Source organism: the organism of the source record quoted next, unplaced genomic scaffold (genome assembly GCF_019419815.1).
Source record: "Pyrus x bretschneideri cultivar Hongxiangsu unplaced genomic scaffold, Pyrus_bretschneideri_v1 Contig67, whole genome shotgun sequence".
NCBI classification, from domain to species: Eukaryota; Viridiplantae; Streptophyta; class Magnoliopsida; order Rosales; family Rosaceae; genus Pyrus; species Pyrus x bretschneideri.
This window is the reverse complement of record NW_025999806.1, coordinates 1,438,620-1,458,435: the sequence shown is the minus strand read 5'-3', so window position 1 is coordinate 1,458,435 and position 19,816 is coordinate 1,438,620. Positions and strand designations below refer to the sequence as shown.

At 36.0% G+C, this 19,816-nt stretch overlaps 2 protein-coding genes across 2 annotated transcripts; one reads left to right on the top strand and one right to left on the bottom strand.

Annotated features, from left to right (window-relative positions):
• Positions 1-6,977: 6,977 nt before the first annotated feature.
• On the bottom strand, positions 6,978-8,241 carry LOC103940402 (inactive protein RESTRICTED TEV MOVEMENT 2). The gene is made up of 2 exons (XM_018645779.2): positions 8,002-8,241; positions 6,978-7,707 (listed from the first exon to the last, which is right to left on the bottom strand). Exons 1-2 carry the CDS (start codon positions 8,111-8,113, stop codon positions 7,049-7,051), a joined length of 771 nt encoding a protein of 256 aa, XP_018501295.2. The 5' UTR covers positions 8,114-8,241; the 3' UTR covers positions 6,978-7,048.
• Positions 8,242-16,528: 8,287 nt separating this feature from the next.
• LOC125472214 lies at positions 16,529-19,461 on the top strand. The gene is made up of 3 exons (XM_048573411.1): positions 16,529-17,380; positions 17,986-18,145; positions 18,650-19,461. Exons 1-3 carry the CDS (start codon positions 17,328-17,330, stop codon positions 18,758-18,760), a joined length of 324 nt encoding a protein of 107 aa, XP_048429368.1. The 5' UTR covers positions 16,529-17,327; the 3' UTR covers positions 18,761-19,461.
• Positions 19,462-19,816: the final 355 nt, after the last annotated feature.

Genomic DNA, 19,816 nt, shown 5'->3' with positions numbered 1-19,816 from the left:
CTATTCTAAGGCCGTGAGTCAAAAAATTTGAACGTGATACTAATTTATTGGACTCATGAGTTTAATATATTAGACTCATAAGTTTGATATATCAAACTCATAATTGTTGTACAAATATATTGAACTCATACTAGTATAGCAGTAGCGTTATGAAAGTCAAACTCATGATGCTTGATTTCTTTATATATGTTTCACACTCATTTAAACCACTATGGAAGACCTAAATTCATCTAAACTACGATGTGGGGAATAAAACACAGGACTCGGATGCGAAGGCGAATACTTTAACCAACTAAACTACAAGTCACTTGCTTCTTTTTCTATGGCTTTGAAAGCCTAATTTCTTGTTTGGTATTCAACTTGGATCTATTGTTTTAACTTCAAAAACAATTTTTTAGTTCCAAACCAAAAATTGACGATTGGCAAGACTATTTATTTATTTTATTTTTTTAACAATATTATCTACACTAAAAGAATTAGGAGTGAATTTTTTTATGGATCGGATCAGACAGTTTATCCAGTTTAGGGGCAGTCTTTCTTGATCACCTCATTCTTCAACCATGGGTTAAGATGTGGTTAAAGTCAAATTTCAAATTTTTGAATTCAAAATAATCTCAAATTTTTCGGAATATAATTCACATTCATATATCGGAGTGGGCGCATTTCATCTTGGAGTTCCCAAAGGAAGAAAGCATAAGCTGATGAGTTAGCTTTAACTTCTACGTCAATGCTAGAATAAATTTCATGTTTAAATTTTAAAACTTACGGCAAGCTACCGCTTCTCATATTGATCCCCCTTTGCATTTGTCTAATAAACTTATGAGTTATAATTAAGACCAAGGTTTTAAAAAACATTAGGTGTTAGTCAGGAGGCAGGCTGGAGCCTAACGTCTAGGCGGCCAGGCGGGACCTAGGCGGGAGCCTAGGCGAATTAGATGGATTTAAGTAAATCTCAGATTAGATGGATTTAAGTAAATCTATTATATTTCATGTAAATACGAGTATGTTTATACTTAAAATAGATATAATTTTATCATAAACTACAAAATAGAATGACATATGTATCATGAAGTACTGAAACATAATGAAAACATTGGGAACTAGCATATAATGTGTGTTCATTTAAGTATCCAACAAGTCTCTTACAATTTATTGAACAAAATAATATGCAAAATGAAAGTTATCTATTTTCTATCTAAGTGAGTCGCAATCTAGATAGATGCCTAGGCGGGTCTGGGCGACCTAGGTGAGTGCCTAGGTTGCCTAAGCAGGCGCCTCGACAGGTCTAGGCACCTTTTCTTAATTTTTCAAATGCCTAGGCACTAGTCGGGGCGATGGCCAACCGCTTAGCGCCTAGGCTAGGTGAGGCCTAGGTAGCGCTAGGCGGAGATTTTTAGAACAGTAATTAAGACAATTCAGTTCCATATAATTAATTTTGGACTTCAGTTCATATTTATTCCAGTTAATTCTACTACTTGTTTGTTTGATTTGATAGAATGTTAGTATTAATTTCTGCAAAGAATGAATGCTTTTATGATAGGAGTGAGTGGCAAAGCCAGGAATTGTAGGTGGAGAGGCGAACTTTTTTTTTTTTTTGAACAAACAATATTGTCTACACTAAGTGCGTGGGGGTAGCAATAATGTAGTTCAAATTTACCTTTGGTGAGAATTGAACCTAAGTCCTCTCACTTACAAGTGAAGAGGAATACCACTAGACCGCAATACGATTTGGAGAGGGAAGAGTGTAACATTAAAAAAGATTAGCCAATATTTCATCCAACTTCGTGACCTCACTATGTAGCTTCGCCATTGATAGGAGTAGATAATTCATGAATCATATTTGTTCAATCATGCAATGCAATAGAGAATATAACATATGTTAACTCTTAATTTAAATTTAAAAGGAAAATTACAAAAAACTACCTCAATTATGGGTCGAACCACACTATCATACCTCATCTTTAGAATTTGTTGCAATGTTATACCTCCATTAGTTTGTCCGTGAATTTCTCAGTTAAATCGCTACGTGGCTTAATGCCGACCCCAATTCCTCCCCCAAATGGAGACGTGGCACCATACCCAATGTTTTCCCACCAAATGGCATCCAGTTGAGATTTCCAATACACATGGCTTTCTCATTGGATGACACATGGATATTCCATTAAAATAAAAATAATAATTAAATTAGAATTAAAAAAATTAAAAAAGTAAAAGTATGTTGTAAAGTGTGTCATTCGAATTAATTTTCCCCCCGGTGCACCTAAAGGTCCCCAACCCTATCGACCAAAATTGATTCCCAAATCCAAAAAAGCAAGAAGCCTAACCCTAGTTATCATACCAGTGGCTCCAAATCTCGAACAATCAAATTAGAAATTCAACGAAAACCCCAAATCATCTTGTCGGTTCGCTTCCCTCATTTCGTTGGTGTTGGAAGGGGGTTTCATCTGGGTTCCATTGACTTCGAAGAAAAATCGAAGGATTCAACATGGGGTGGTACGTGCGCGAGGACCCCGACGAAATGATGCTCTATTGTAAGTTTTTTTTGTGCTTTTGATGATTCTAAATGCATACTGAACTTATTTATTGGAATGGGTTGAATGTGGGTTTTGTTTATTCTTGTTTGAAAATGTGCATTTATGTTTTGTGAAGTTGAAATGATTCCTGAGGTGTTGGATAAAAGGTTTGTAGCTTTGTTTATTCTTGTTTGAAAATGACGATTTATGCTTCGTTAATTGGAAATGGTTCATGAGGTGTCGGATAATGGGTTTGTAGCTTTGTTTATTCTTGTTTGAAAATGTTTTTTTATTAATTCAAAATGGTTACTGAGTTGTTGGATAATGGGTTTGTTGCTATGTTTATTGTTGTCGACATAAGGTGGTTTGTTGCTTTGTTTATTCTTGTCAAGATAAGGTGGTTTGTTGCTTTATTGTTTTGTTTATTCTTGTCGAGAAATGGTTATTGTGCTTTGGCTATTTGCATATAGTGTGTCGGCTTTGGCTTTTCTTAGTCATGTGCTTTGTTTTGTGAAGAATCTTGTGCTTTGGTTTTTATTGGCTTCTGATTAGGTTAAAATGCAATTGCTTTTGTTTGTTGTTGGCTTTTAATTAGGGTTTGTTTTTGTGAATTTCAGTATATCCAGAACTATTCTCTATTGAATTGCATCATGGTAGGGAGATAAGTTATGACCTCTATGCTAGGGGAAAAGTGACATATATAGATAACTATGATAAAGACCTCGTGTCACTACTGATGACAGATGATTTGATGGAGGCAGTTGGATATAGTGAGCGATTCATGATCTACTATTACCAGATTCCCAACATGGACCTTTGTAGTAGTTTAAAGCCGATTCAAAGTGATTATGATGTTTAGGCAATGTGCAATTTTGTTCCAAAAGATTGAGTGATTGAGATGTACATCGAAGAATTGATGACAGAAGAAGCTATAACCCAAGGGCAACAGTTTTTGTAGTCTATGGAAGTTATTGGTCCAAGTAAATTGGTAATTAAGGAGGTAAGTAGTTTAGAGGGGGATGTTGGGCCAGCACCACTTAAACCAAGAAGATATAGGGGCTTGCTAGTTATTGAAGGGCCAGAAGTGGATGGTTGTTGCACATCTCAACTAGTGCAAACATGTGTGAGGTAAGAGAGAAAAATGGTGAAGGGCCAGAGGAGAACAAGGGGAAATCTGTGGCTTAGATAGTCGAGGTAGGAGAGGGGGGTGCTGAAGTCTTCTTTGATGTACCTATTAGTTTTGAGGGGAATGTTGAAGAAGAGAATGAATAAGCTGCTGAAAAAGATGATAGTGAGTTTGAAGAGAGTGAATATGGGAGTGATGCTAATAACCAGTGTTTTCCAAGTTGATGTATTGTGGAAGAAAATGAAAGAGAATCTCATCACAGGAAAAAAAGGAACTCTGAGCAAACATATGAAAGGGATTCTGAGCAAAGAAATGCAAGGCAATCTGAGCAAAGCTGGAAAAGAAAAGAAGAGCATAGGGAAGAAGAAGTTGATACTTCAACCATGGAACAAAATGTGGTTGATGATCCAGACTATAACTCTGATGCCCTGGAGAGTGTACACTCTGAAGATGATGAAAGAGGCAAAAACATGAGCATTTTCTAAAGTTTAATGAGAAAACAGACATGAAGAATCTCATTTTTACACTAGGGCTTGTTTTTAGGGATCATATGCAATTCAAGTGAGCTATCATCATGTACTCCCTAATGAATGGATATGGGGAAATCCATTTTCCTAGGAATGAGAAGTTGAAAGTCACAGCAAAGTGTGCAAAAGGTTGCCTTTGGATGTGTTGTGCTGGAGAAATGCATGGTTCAAACAACATACAGATCAATACCATACTTGATCACCACATCTGTAGGAGAACTTGGGCAAAAAAGAACTTGAAGTCCTCTTTGCCGACAGATTTGTACATGGACAGGATAAAACTTAATCCCACATGGCCTATGGATTCCTTTTTAGCAACTGTCGAATGAAAATGGAATCACAATTTTACAATGATGAAAGCTTACAAGGCTTTAGATAAGGCTTTAAAGATCATTGAGGGAAAACATGCAGAGCAATACACAAAGTTGTGGGATTTTGCTGAGGAAGTAAGGAAGACTAACCTTGGAAGCACAGGGAAGGTGAAGTTGGATCGACAGAGGTTCCAAAGGATATATGTGTGCTTGGGGGCATGCAAATAGGGGTTTAAGTTAGGGTGCAGACTAATGATAGAATTAGATGGGTGCCATTTAAAAGGTGTACATGGAGGTTAGCTACTTTGTGTTGTTGGCATTGACCCAAATGATAAAACATGGGTTATAGCGTATGCAGTGGTAGAAATGGAGAATAAGTCCAGTTGGATTTGGTTCTTAAAGTTACTGGTTGTTGATGTTGGTATTGTCAATCAACAAGGTTGGACATTTATCACTGATAAGCAAAATGGGTTAATTCCGGCCTTTCAAAAAGTCATCCCTAATTCCCACCATAGATTTTGTGTGAGACATTTGTATACCAACTTAAAAAATCTGTTCAAGGGAAAAACTTTGAAGGATGTTATATGGTCAATAGCCAGAACAACACCAGTTCCCTACTTCAAAAAAGTAATGGATGATATGAAGCAGCTAAATGAAATTACCTACAATTGGTTGGTAAAGAAGCCTGCACATCAATAGAGCAAGTCTCATTTTCAAACTTATCACAAGTGTGACATGTTGCTGAACAATCTCTGTGAAAGTTTCAATTCGATCATACTTATGCCAAGACAAAAACCTATTGTCATCATGCTACTCCTTATTCACACACTATTGATGGAAAGAATTTAGATGAGAATGGATATAATGGTAAACAAAGTTGGAGATATCTGTCCTAAAATTCAGAAGAAGTTGGAGGAAGCCAAACTTCAAAGTGGCAGGGTCATTGCACAGTGGTTAGGGGGCACTAAATTTCAAGTTGATGTTGGAGGGGGGAGCAATATGTAGTTGATTTGGTTGAGAAGGCATGTACTTGCAGAAAGTTTGGCTTGACGGGAATACCATGCAACCATGCAATAGTTGCCATAAATTTTAAGAGAGAAAACGAAGGACTATGTCGATGCTTATTATTCAAGGGCACGGTATTTGGAGGTGTATTCTCATTTAGTAATACCGATGAATGAGATGTCTTTATGGGAGGAAACTGAAAACCCACTAATATTGCCTCCGACATATACAAGGCAACCTGAAAGGTCGAGGAAGAGGAGAAACAAGGAAGTTACTGAGAAGGACAATGAGGGTGAGCAACCTCCCACAAGCCCGTACCATATGCAAAAAAAAAGGTCATAATGCAAGAACCCATCATAGACATCTTCCTCCAAAAGACAAACAAGTAACATTTTCTACTTTATGTGGTTTTTTAAATCATTTACTATCATATCAGACTCTTAATCATTTAAATTGCATTGTAGGCATCCACTTCTGCTCAAGGACAATCACCATCAATAAATCCAACCGAAGCTGCATCTAGAAAGAGGACAAGGAAAACAAAGGTAAAAACCTAACCATTTCCTTAGTTGTAAAACTTTTGGATTTAGTTAAAAACCTTGTTTTGTCTCTTACAGTTTTAATGAACTTTCGATTTAGGCATCACAACCAGTAGCTGAATCATCTAGAAGCACCAAGTAGAGAAAGACCAAGCAAACCAGTAACTGAATCATCCAAAGGCACCAAGCACAGAAATACCAAGCAATCCAGCCACCAATTTTTTGCACAGATGGTTGTTTTTTTGTAAAGGAATTATAATGTTAGAACAAGTTTTATGCATCTAGTGGGTCTTTTGTGAATTGAATTGATGATGTAGCAGGTTTTTATGAATTTAGTAGGTTTTGTAATGCTGGTTGGAGATTCTAGATGAATTCAGTTAGTTTTTTGAACAAGTTTATGAATTTCTAGGTAATTAAGTAGGTTTCATGCATAATTTGACCCATTTCATATGTTTCTTCAGAAATGATGAGTAGTTTGTGTTTGAATACAATAGTTTTGTTGTGGTTATATCATTATTTTTGGGTGAGGCTTTCAAATTTGGGGTCAAGGATGATAATCCGTGCTAAACATGTTAGATCACCTTTTTCTCACTTTTTGGCGGGAAATTTGAATTTCAAATTTTGAATTTTGAATTTCAAATTCCCAAAAGAAAAAAAAAACTAATATATTTTCTGACGTGGATGCCATTTGTCGGGAAAACATTGGGTGTGGTGCCACGTGGAATCCATCTGGCCGAGGAACTGAGCCCTGCATCAAGCCACGTAGACATTTAACTGAGAAATTCACGGGCAAACGAACATAGGTATAATATTGCAACAAATTCTAAAGATGAGGTATGACATTACCATTTTTAAAAGATGAGGTATGATAGATTCGATCCATAATTGAGGTAGTTTTTTGTAATTTGCCCAAATTTAAATTACAATGAAATGTAAGTAAACAAATTGCCATTTTATTCATTTCATGCATTTAGTTTATTCGATTGTATGTCAAGTTGGATTCTAGACATAAAACGCGATTACATGTTTACAGTTCTTCGCATTTGAATTCCTTAATGGAAGTGATTACATGCTTGACATACAACCCAAGTACCAGAATAAATACAAATGCCATGACCAAGCCTTGAATCACCTGCTTATAGTTATAACCTTGTGCTCTATAACACCTATCAACACCGCCAGCATTCCTCTCATCCCTGAATATTGCTCTTTTGTATACCTCCTTTGTTGAATCCTCCTCGGCCTTTTTCGCACGAATCTCCTCAAGTTTTTCAGTACTTTTGTTCACGTGTGATCCACCATTGTGTTTCTTGTTCTGTTCTTGATTAGCATGAGTCCTCTTTTGAGGATGTGGCAGATCACCAGTGCTTATGGGCTTTTGAGGCTTAGGTGCTTCTGTGGTGGGTGTGTGCTTTTGAGGCTTAGGTGCTTCTGTGGTGGTGGGTGGCTTTTGTGGTTTGTCATTCGATTTAACTGCTGCGAGATCAATCAGCTTTGGAAGCTTGACATTGAGAATGTCATTCTCAAATTTGGCAGAGATTGCATTGGTGTCGCAATTGGAGGGAATTGGGAATTCCATGCAGAAACGCTGCCATTTGTTGTCATGACCAAGTGGCCGTTCACCAAGCACCCTTAAGTTTTGATTAGCTAACGTCACTTGAATCCTCAGATTCTCCCTTCTAAATCCTGCACAATAAATCAATCAAAGCAACCTCAAAAACAACACTTTTCCATACATCACATAGGTTAATCTCAAATGTTGTAAACATTTCCAACATGGTCCATAACGTGTCGTCCCAGTTCCCACATCAAGATTGATTGACTACAGCAAGCACATGAGTCTTTGAAGAAAAACGAATTGATTGAATAAACACATAGAGATTATAATGCAACATTAAATATCCAACGTCCTTGATCACCTCCTAAGTTAACGTATAGCCACATTAATATGGTGAAAGGGGGGATTACTAAGGAACAAACCCTGCAGATAGACGAGGAGAGTGTCACAAGCTTCCTCCCTTGCCCATTCTTCCGATGGTTTAATGTCTTCGTAAACACGATTAATAGTTGCAGAATTCGGCTTTCCCTCCATCGATCGATCTAAATCAAACTAGTACTAGTCTCTCTTGTTAATTAATAATTTGTATCAGCTCGTAGATAGATTTGTACATGAATCTTGTGATGTGCAAAATGCAAGCAATGGTTGGTTGGATTATACACATGGTGGTATTGGCATGTATAAATCAAGAGGTTGGAAACTGAGAAATTTATTTTCTTTTGGTATAAGTTATTCCTTTTTCCTTTTGGCTACCTTAGCTTTCTTTGTTTAACAAGTTCAAGTATGCTTTAATTGGTTGCATAACATTCTATATGTGACTAACTTGATGCATGGCCAAAAGTCAGGATTCCTTTCTTCCATCTTTCATTTAATTAGATTTCCTCATCTGGTTTTTTTTAATTTTTAACAAACGATCTTAACTATACTAAGAGAGCGGGTGAGTAGGCCAACTCTCACAACCCACCCCCCTTAGGGGCCCGACTTCCTCGTCGACACACTTCCGACCAGGGATTGGCTCTGATACCAAATTATCACATCCCGGCCCGAGCCCCCACCACATCCTGGGCTCGATTCCACTGTAGCACGATATTATCCGCTTTAGGCCCCGACCAAGCCTTCACAGTTTTGTTTTTGGGAACTCACACGAGAACTTCCTAGTAGGTCACCCATCTTGGGATTGCTCTCGCTCGAACTCACTTAACTTCGGAGTTCCTACGGAACCCGAAGCCAATAAGCTCCCAAAAGGCCTCATGCTAAGTAGAAATGAGAATATACATATAAGGCTTACAGGATCCACTCCCCTGGGCGATGTGGGATGTTACATAAGTCGTATTGGTAAGTTTTGATAATCATTTTTTTTTTATCGCATAACAATTTTTGTAATTTATTGATTGGTACATTTAATTCAAACTTGTTTTATTTCTTTTTATAATAATTTAAATAAATTGTAATTTAGGTTTATTTATTTTCATGTCATTGTCACATCACCTACTAGTTTAATAAGAAGTGTGAAAATATTTGTCAAAAAGTTTAGGGAAGTGTTATTGGCACTCCAAAAATCTCATCCTACACTCCTCACAAGTGTATTTTTTTTTCTCTAAATATAGAAAGTTTGGAGTGTAGAATGAGAATTTTGGAGTGCCAATAACAATTCTCAAAGTTTATCCCTTGTATATATAGCGTTAGAATCAAGGGAAAAATATTTGGACAAATATTTTACTCCTTGCTAGCTCTTGAATATCTAAATGGCTCTAATTAAAGTCACTTAGTACCACAACCTAGTGGTATTTCTCTTCACTTGTAAGTGAGAAGTTTTATGTTTGATTCTCATCAAAGACAAATTTAAATCACATTATTGCTAACCCATTGTGAGGTTTAGCCACTCCCTCATTCCTTTAATATAGCTAATATCATTTGTTCAAGAAAAAATTTCTAACTAAAAGTTGAATATTGTGCTCATACTACTTAATGATGTGGCAATGACATGAAAACTAAAATAAACTTAACATAAAATATTATAATAAATGAATTATGCAAACTAAAAATAATTCGGTCTCTGCAAGTGGCTCTTTACTACAGTGGTGAACAAGTGTTGAGCTCTTGCATGACAACATGGGGTTTAAACCCCATCAGTGACTAATCTTACATTTAATCTAACAAAATTTATCGTTTGACCCCAAAAAAAAAAAAAAAAAAAAAAAAAGCAAAACCCTAGTTTCTCCATCTTCCTCTTTTTTTGTCGACAAAGTCTACAACTTCTATGCCATACAGACGAAAACTCTTCTTGCCTTGAATCTAAAGAATTCCTCTAGAGTTTTTTTTTTTTTTTAGGTAAACTGGATTTATAACGAGGGCAAAGCCAAAAAAGGTACAAGGAAGTCCACAGCAAGGATCAACTAACAAACATAACACAAAGAAACTACTTCAGAGTCATAGAGGGAGCAAAAACCCGACACAAACCACAACATTGTGTCATCCTAAATCACTCGAACCAAATCAAGACTTAAGGTGGACACGGTAAACCATCCTTATTCAAGATATGAACTATTGAAGATAGAGGTCTCTTGACCTAAGTATAATCGTTCATCTCCGAATTCTTGGAAGAAGCTAATCGATTAGCAAGGCACCCAGGACCAACGACACATTTGGAAAAAGTCCTTCACACACAGAATTTTCCTTAAGACTGGAACCGTGTCCTATCTGCCATTGACTATGGAATTACTTAAGCTTAAAATTATTCCTTTGAATCTGATTCCATAACGATTTTATCTAACTCCAAGTTCTTGGCGAGCTTACACCCCTCCAAGATCGCCTTTGCCTCTGCCACTTGAACGCTTGACGCCGAGATACATGATTTCCTTGCAGCAACAAACTTACCATTTGAATCTCTAATTACCATTGCAATATTTCTTTTTTCCTTGTAGCATTCCAGTTAGCATCCACATTAACTTTAAACAATGACCGATCAGGTGGAGACCAAGCAGAGATGGGTTGAGAATTACCATGTAGATTTCCATGGTTGTCTGAGCTTGTCTGCCTACCACTTGTAGCCCTTTGAGTTCTCCTAGTAGCCTCCATAAAAGCAGTATAGGCAGATCTAGTCTTGCGAATAACCTGTAAATGAGACACACTATTTTGATTGAAAATAGCATTGCATACCTCTTTCCAAATATTCCAACAAGTGAACGCCACTTGTGACAAAAGTCAAGTTTTATCTTGCCTACTGCCCGTATTATTCACAATTAGAGAATGTAACCAATTACTAAAAGTATCAATTTCATTTTTATTCATCTTGTAGTTAAGTTGGCCTCCGAACCAAACAGGTTCAACCCATAGGCATAGAAAAAACATATGCTCCATAGACTCATCTTGCTCATTACAAATGGGGCATATTGCTGAGGTAGCAACATGTCTCTAAAGAGATCCAACCTTGTGGCAAGAGCTTTATGAAGGACTCACCACATAAAAGTTCGAATTTTAGGTGTGGTTTCCAACTTCCAAATACTTTCGCAGACTTGGCTATTGATTGATGCCATTGAGGAGGAATTCCAGTTTCGATTAGAAGACTCCTTACCATGTAACCAATGATAACCCGATTTCACCATATAAGCACCCCTTTTCTCCAAAGGCCAAATAAATCTATCATTACAAGAAGGGTCCCCAATTTGTATATCTTTTATTTCATCAAGCTCCCGCTAAGAGATGCAAGAACTAATGGGTTAAAGATCCCATTCCTGAGAGGAAGGCCGGATTATAGAGGCAACATTTTGGTTCATGTTTATATTAGAATCCACACAAGGGTTGGGATGCCCATTTGGTAATGAAGGAATCCACCGATCCACCCATAACCTTATAGTTTCACCATTCGTCACCTACCATTGAGCACCACCCAATAAAATCTCTCTCCCTTCCAGTAAGCTTGCCCAAGCCCACGAAGCCCTGCTTTCTTTTTTAGCTTCCAGAAATGATGAATTTGGAAAGTATCTTGCCTTCATAACTCTAACCCATGAGGATTCTGGTTCCATCACCATTCTCCAACATTATTTAGCCAACAAAGCCACATTAAACTCTTGCAAATTCCTGAAACCCAAACCTCCCTCTTGTTTTGGCAAGCCTAAGACATCCCAACTCACCCAATGGATCTTTTTATCATCAGCATTTTGTCCCCACACCCATCCACAAGAGAGTCAAATTCCTTGCAAATACTTGTAGGAAATTTAAAATTATTCATTGGGTAAACTGGTATAGCTTGGGCAACAACTTTAATAAGTACCTCATTTCCCGCATGTGACAACAACTTCTGTTTCCAACCCTGGATTTTCCTTGATATACCCCCAAAGCTTGGTGTTTAGACCTACCCCAAATTGTCGGCAGACCAAGGTAAGTACCAGGGTTATCAACAACTGGCATCCCCAAAATAGCACTCAACTCTTCCCTTACTTGATTTGCATTCTCGACCCACTGCCCATTACCATCCTCAATCTTCATAATCTTATTTTGTCTTCTTCTCTGCACAGTGGACTGGTGAAAGAAAGAAGTGTTAGCATCGCCGCATTGTAGCCATTTAATTCTTGACCGCTGCTGCCAATAACTTTCTTCTTGCTCCCTTAATCTATCAAGCTGTAAAGAGAGCCTGAAAACGATTCTTTTTTTTTTTTTCATCCCAAGAAAGTCAAATTTGTCCTGCAAATTTAACAAGAGTAAATTTGATATAGGGCCAATTTATGTTTAGTCCACTTTGTTGGATAAGAATTAGTCACTGGTTATCCACATCAGCTTATTTTATTAAATTGGTATAAATATCGTTTTATTTAAAGGATTATCTTTTACGTAATTTTAAGATTAAGTGTAAGAACTAAATAGTGTTTCTCCTTATTCCTACTCCTAATCTGTATCTCAATTCTTTCTTATAACTCATTACTCATTAAACCTTAATTGTGTTAACTAATCTATGTTGTAGGTATTATATATATCAATAAATATATGGATTTATAAATGTTATGGAAGATGAAAAATTTTTGGACTGTTTTCATAGATTAAGGTTGATTAAATTTTATTTATTTTTGTATATACCTCTATCACAGGTTAAATGTATTTTATGTATCATATATGATGACATGTTAATTTCATGTTTCATTGAAAGTGAAAAAGGAAATTAACATGTATTTTATCAATCTATCATATATGTAGCATACATGGTGGCATGTTAATTTCCTTTTTCATTGAAAGTGAAAAATATATGTATCAATCTATTTTTCATTGAAAGTGATTAGATTTTTATATTTAAATATTTAAAATAAAAATCTGAGTAAAAATGTATAAATAAAGAAATTTAAATAAAATTGTAAAAATTAGAAAACTAGACTAAATCCAATAACAGCTCAAATTTCTTAACTTGAATCAAAGTACTCTTTAACAATTTCACTTGATGAATGAACGTAGCTAAATTTTTAATTTCCAACCATCAATATTTTTATTTGTCTTTGTAGGTTTTGAAAACCTATATATAGTCATCATTCATTCTTACTCATGCCTTCTGCTCACCCAACATTGATGCTTATGAATGAGCACTACAAAATGCCCCTTAATTAAAAATGTTTGAGGCATCCTTACAGAAGGAGACTATAGATATATATTGGGTTAGGATCAGGGAATACACATTTTGTAGGGTCCCTTCTTTAAACATTTTCAACGATCCAACTGTCTATCTTTTGAGTCTTCACTCAAAGAACATGTCTACCAAAATCAATCAAATCCGAAATTATGTGATTGTTGGATTAAATGATTGTTATTTTAGTGTTTCTTTGTAAAATCGTATTCGTCTATTTTCTACATTACAAATGAATGTCTTAATGGTTTTAAATTTGTCTAATTTTTTTAAAAAATAATCCATAAACGATGAATTGAAATACAAGTTACAAAATGTGTATCAAATGTGATGCCAAAAAATGATTGTCCCCCCATCGTAGCTCATATACTATTTAGAATTATTTTGTTGCTTGCTACTATTGAGGGAGATGAGCAGTGAGCATCTTCCTTGGACAGAGACAGGATTTTGGATTTGCGGCTACCCACATTGTGGGTATTTGGTTATTGGGTTCACATTAATTTGATGAACTTCATATTCTAGCCAACGTTTCTGGCTGGAAAGACAATTGGCCCATCACTACTTGAGATAACTAATTAAACTCATAAGTTAAAGAATTTGGAAATCATAATGGATAATTTAAGAATGTTCAAGAGTCACTTAGTAATACGATCTATTAGAATTCATCTCTACTTGTAAGTTAAAGACCTTAATGTTAAATATTGTGGATGACGAGTTAGATACTAATTTGTTCCCACACTCTTTGTAGATATATAAGCGTTTAAGAAAAAAGTTTAGGAACATTGAACCAAAGCAACTTATATCACATGTTCAAACAAGTACATAAATTAAACTTGTGGCAAGAAGATTATTTCATTAATCTTCTGTCGAAAGATCACGTCAGGTTTATTTTAATAAAATTACTAGTTTACATGATGAAATTATCCATAGTTTTTTTTTTTTTAATTGAACTAGTTAGTGGCTTCACTACTGCACTTCACTTTTCCGGAGGCCCAAAATACTCTTAGAGACATTTCAGTCTTCCCCTTATCATAATCGTGTGATTCACAAGCGTTAGAAATCGAACCTAGAACTCTCTACCTTCATGTTTTATGATGTTACAACATAGTTAAGGTTTAATGCTTAAATTACAAAAAAAAGTCAAGTTAAATAATCATCAGAGCTAACACACTGCTATAAAAGTGGCTATAACTGGCGGTCCAAAAACCGACAAGAAAACATAATTTCTATTGGATTTTTGGCAAAAATCCGACATCAAATCATGCAATGTCGGATAGGAGAACCGACACCATTGCTAGCGTCATGAAAAGGCTTTTGATGTCAGTTAGTCCCTTTAATCCACCACCAAGAAGAAAAGCAATATAAAATAAAAAATGATAGTAGCGTAGGTTAAAAGCAACATCGAATATCACGTCGGATACATGCGACATTAATTACTGACAAGGTGGCAGTCCTAACCGACATCACGTAACTATTCCAGAAATAAAATAAGCAACCTCATGTCGTCCATAACAGATGATAGGAGCATATTTATGCGACTTTGTTAGTTTAATTTCTTGCATTTAGTGAGTTAGTCTCTATTTATTATAGTGATTTAAGTTATTTTCGTGTGTTTGTAGGTCCAATTGACTAAAGTGGCAAGAAAATGCAATTTGGAGCAATTTGGAGCAGTTTTGGGCTTGGAATGGATAGCACATGCATGGAGCAAGATGGATGGACGAAATTGAAGTTCAAGAAAGGCTAAGAATCTGCTAAAGAGATGGAAGAAATTAATTCAAGAATTGGAAGAAAATGAATCAGCTATAAAGAAGGAAACATGAGTCAAACTACCTTACTTTGACTTAGTCAATCCTAATCTTTTCCTACTTAATTTCCAGCTACAAAAGGATCCCTAATTATATTGGGACACCTAAATATATGTTTCTAGAAGTCCTAATCCCATTCCTAAAAGGAGCCACACCTTTTCCTTCTAGAAAACCAAATCCTTGCTGTGCAAACCTCTTTCCCTTTCTTTCCTAGATCTGCCGCATATCACTTACCCTTTTCTTCTTGGGATTCTGATTTGTTACCCTTTTCTTGGAGCATTTGGAGTCTTAAACCTTTCCCAATTTAATTCCCAGCCGTGCCCCTTCCTTCCCATATAAATAAAGAGCATTGCCGCACCTTAAGACACACCAGAAATCATCCATTTTTCACCACAATCCAACCTATCCATCCATCACCATAATTCATACCCAAACACTCTTGTGCCACAATTTTGCAAGGAGAAAGGCGAGAGAATAGCTTGGAGCCGTGTTTGCCATTCAAGTTGGATTGTTGGAACATTTCTAGGTGTATTCAATCTTTTGTTTTCAATGTTTAATTTAAGTTTTCTTTGTTTAATTGTGAACATGAAGAGCTAAACTTGTTTTAGCTAGAGGAGACTTTGAAACCATGATTATATTTGCAATATGAATTGATCACTTCCAATCGTGAATGCAATTTACTTAATTGCTTGATTGATAACTTATTCTTGTATGCTGATTAAGGAGGTCTACTTAGTTTGCATGCATGAATTTGATGCTAGAATAAAAGGGAGTTTCACCTAATCGTTATGAACTTATATTCACAAGTAGTGGAGGTTGCTGGTCACGATCATGTTAAGTAAATTCCTGGCAGGAGTATCATACTGTTCATAGTTACGAATGCCTTGTCAATGCTTATGATTTTCACAAAGCTTAATGATCTTTGATTGTATCTCTATTATGTTGTTCATGTAGGGAACTATTGAAGAATAATTTGGTTGCTGATGTGTATCCCATCCCATTCAATGACTTAAGGAAAATCTGAGGGTTAATTAGTGCTGTTCACAGTTAATATGGGACGTTGAGGTTCATAGTTCATTGGAAAAGCAACTGGAAATTAATTTGTATGCAAGTGTGTCGTGTGTGGATAATGACCCTCTAGCTAGCCTATCACCCATGAATTCACCCAATTTCGTGCCAAACTTATTTAAGTCTTTTAGTTACTTGTTTTTACTTTAAATTCGTCAAAAACACAATCCCCTTTACTTTGTTGTGTCAAATTAGTTAGAATCTGTCCAATTTGTGTTTTTAAGTGTTTTGAGTCAAGTTAAAGTTAGAATTCGTCCAAATCATTCTTTAGTCTCTGTTTTGAGTCAATTTGCTTGTTTTGTGCTGTGTTGAGTCTTTTTAGTTTGTTTTGAGTTCTTTGAGTCTAGTTAAGTGTTTTCAAGCCTAGTTTTATGTTTTTAAGTTTAGATTTGTGTTTTTTAGTCAGTTTAGAGTAGATTAGCAATCCCTTCTAATCTCCAGCCTAGAATGATCCCTCCTTACATCTTTACTACAATTGTCAATAAGAAGGTTTTAATTTGAGTGCTAGTTTATATCACATCAACCGACACCACAAACCATTAATAAAAAAAATGTAATAGTCTGTCTCAGTTTATGGGAAATCCAAAAACACTTCTACGATGCAGATTCTTTCACAACACTTGGCCGCATAAATGCCTTTGATCTCCTCCATATGTTAATATTACAAAAATGACATTGTTATTAGCATAGTAAGATTGGCGTTTACATTGCTTATGCGTTTACATGATTGCATTACTCTCTGGAGTGAAAATTCGAGTACAATCTATTTATCTTACTCTTTTTTTTTTTTTTTTTTTTTTTTTTTTTGGGTCATTTCTATTGCCTTTGGAATATGTTCCTTCTTTGCTGCTATGTCAAACTCTAGCAAAGATAGAAAAATTCGTTAAATCTTATTATTTTTTAGTACAGATCAATTGTGGATGTGAAACTTTGGAGATCCTTAAACATGATTTTGTTATCTTTTTGTAATGGAAAAATATTCTGATAAAACAAAGATTCAAACTAAGGAAAAAATCACAATTCGAATTTTGGTATAAGATTTAGTAGATTGCTCTATGTTAGATTGAACTATAACTGTTGAGTAAATTGTAAAGTTATATAATTTTAGTGGTATCTCTAGAAAGATGAAATGCCACATATAGACATCTATGATTCATATCATGTCTCTTTACACCATATAATTTAATTGCTTCTGGTACGCCTTTTCTTCTAGAAATTTTTATGACGTTGATCTTAAATCGACATTTGTTTACTGTAGGTCAAAGATATGATGGACCTTCACTCTGTACATATGGAATATTTAACACATTCGCTTGACATGTAAGTTCATTGGTCATTGTGTACAATATTCTTACCATTGTTATATATGTGCCCTGTATTTCTAAATTGCCATGCTTTGTGATTACTAGTTGTATCAATAGAAGTATTTGTATTCACTTGTAGTAAATAACGGAGAAAAAAGTTTGCACCAAGTGTGTACTTGCTGTCGGCTACAAGATTTCTGGAAGCAATGGCAAGAAACTACACTGAAGGGTTTAGCTGCTAAATTGGGTTGTCGACTGGGAAGTTGGCCTATGAAATTTGTGGGAAAATGGTTAGGAGATTAGAAGGGTGGAAAGAAATTGTTTTTATCAAGGGTAACCCACTTGAATTGTGTCGGTTGCAAGCAGTACTCCAACACACTACCTATCACTTTTTAAAGTTCTTTCCTGTGCAAAAGATTTGAAGAGTTTAATGAGATGGTAAAAGAGATCAGCTGGTGAGGTGGAAATCTGTTTCTAGTTGCCAAACAAAAAGGGGGGTTTTAGGGATAAGCAATTTGAACAAAAGGAATGTGGCCCTTCTTGGGGAATCATTTGACATTTCAAGGTTTCTCGATATTGTTTTCTTTGATTGTCAATTAACCATGAATCTGACCTTTGCAGATGTTTCCTGTCTGATGAAACACGATCTATAGCTCGCATCATTGAAAGCATTCTGCAGTGTGCTCTTGACTTCAGGTCTTGTCTGACTGGGGGATTGTGGGATGTTGGAACAGCTGAAGCGAATACAATGGGAAGGCTTTCTGGAATAAATATATCCCAGGTGATGATCACATCCTTAAAGTTGAAAATAACAGCGGACATGAACTTAAGGTGATATAAAATTATAAACAATTTCACTTTGGTCGAACTAGCAATGCCATTTAAAGAAATATAACAGCAACTATGACAATCAGGAGAAAGCGCAAGAGGAGTGTTGCTAGATTGGGTATTGCGATACTATATAAACCTCAACCTGTGCTGAAGTTTTGGATCTTCATGTGCTTAAAACGTAATGCATACTATGTTTCCAGGAACACCTAAGTCATCCATGGCAATTGGGTTTGCTTTCATATATGCATTCATGTGTCAGGGCACCCTCGGTTACTTCGGGTGCTTAAGTAGATGGTCGTGCAAATTTGCAATGAGGACATTATAGAGGATTTGTGCAGTTAAATTCTAAAGTACAGTTTTTGTAGAACATTAAAATGAAAACTGGTGGTCCGAAATATCATATTCAAATTACGGATGAGCCTGTCGATAACATGCATGTGTATCTGTTTTGCAGGTGATTGCAACAAAACAAACATTTGACAAGAATATGAAGGAACTGCACCTCTGCTACCTCAAGTCACCTAAACATGGGGAGTTTGGACTCTCATTTTTGGGAATACCTTAACTACAACGAATATTACTCAGACGTCGGTAATGAAATGGCCTTCTCAGTCTAAAGCTCCGTGACATGAATTTGGAACCTTCCGATCATGCGTGAAGCAGCCCCATTGATTACAGTGATCGAGGATTGTAATCTCTCAAAGATTCAGACTAGATGATATCTCCAACTGATGTGTAAAATATTTCAGAATTCGTATAATTCCGGAGGCTTTGAGGTAGCAGATTCAGCAAGGCCGTATAAATTTCTGTAGTTGCAAGTTGCAACCCAGCTTTATGATATGACACTTGACACTGGTTGGCACAGGGCCGCATACTTTCTCTAATATATTTTTAGGCCGTACGATACAATTTTAGGAGGGCAACAGATTGCTAACGCAGTTACTCTGCCTCCTTAAGCCCTTCCGAAGCCAATCAGTGAAGCACGGCATTGACCCAATAGAGGTAGGGTAGGCCCCTCGAACCATCAACCTCACCCCATGTGGAGTGGCTCGTGGACTGAGAAATGGTTCGAGGTTTCGTTTTTGGCCCCAACTACGACAAATGTGACTGCAGATTGAATTGGTGCATAATTGTTGTAAATGTTGAAGCTATGATTGAATTATTTTTTGTTTTTTAACTTTGTGGAAATGGAAAATGATTGAAGAAGAAATCTCTAGTTCATTGATGGTATAAAAATAGTCCTTACAATATGTAATACTATCCTAATTCCCACCCACCATTGTGATTGTGGATATGATGCAAGCTATGTAATCTCTTTCTACATTCAATTTAAATTTTAATACGGATTGTTTTTTCATCGTATTGCATAATTACTATTAAGTATAAAATAAAATTACAATAAAACTAAAATTTATCAATAAATTCACATCCAATGATCAAACCTTATTAAACCCTACTATTAATAATCTTTATTCTACGTTCTGGCTAAAATTCTAAGAGTTCTCATAGAGTACAAGCTCATTGGACCCACGGATGGTGCTTTTGAGCACCAACACTACGAAGAAATAATTTTTGTAAGAACTTACTTTCCGCTTAGGTAATCAACATGTATACGAGCCAT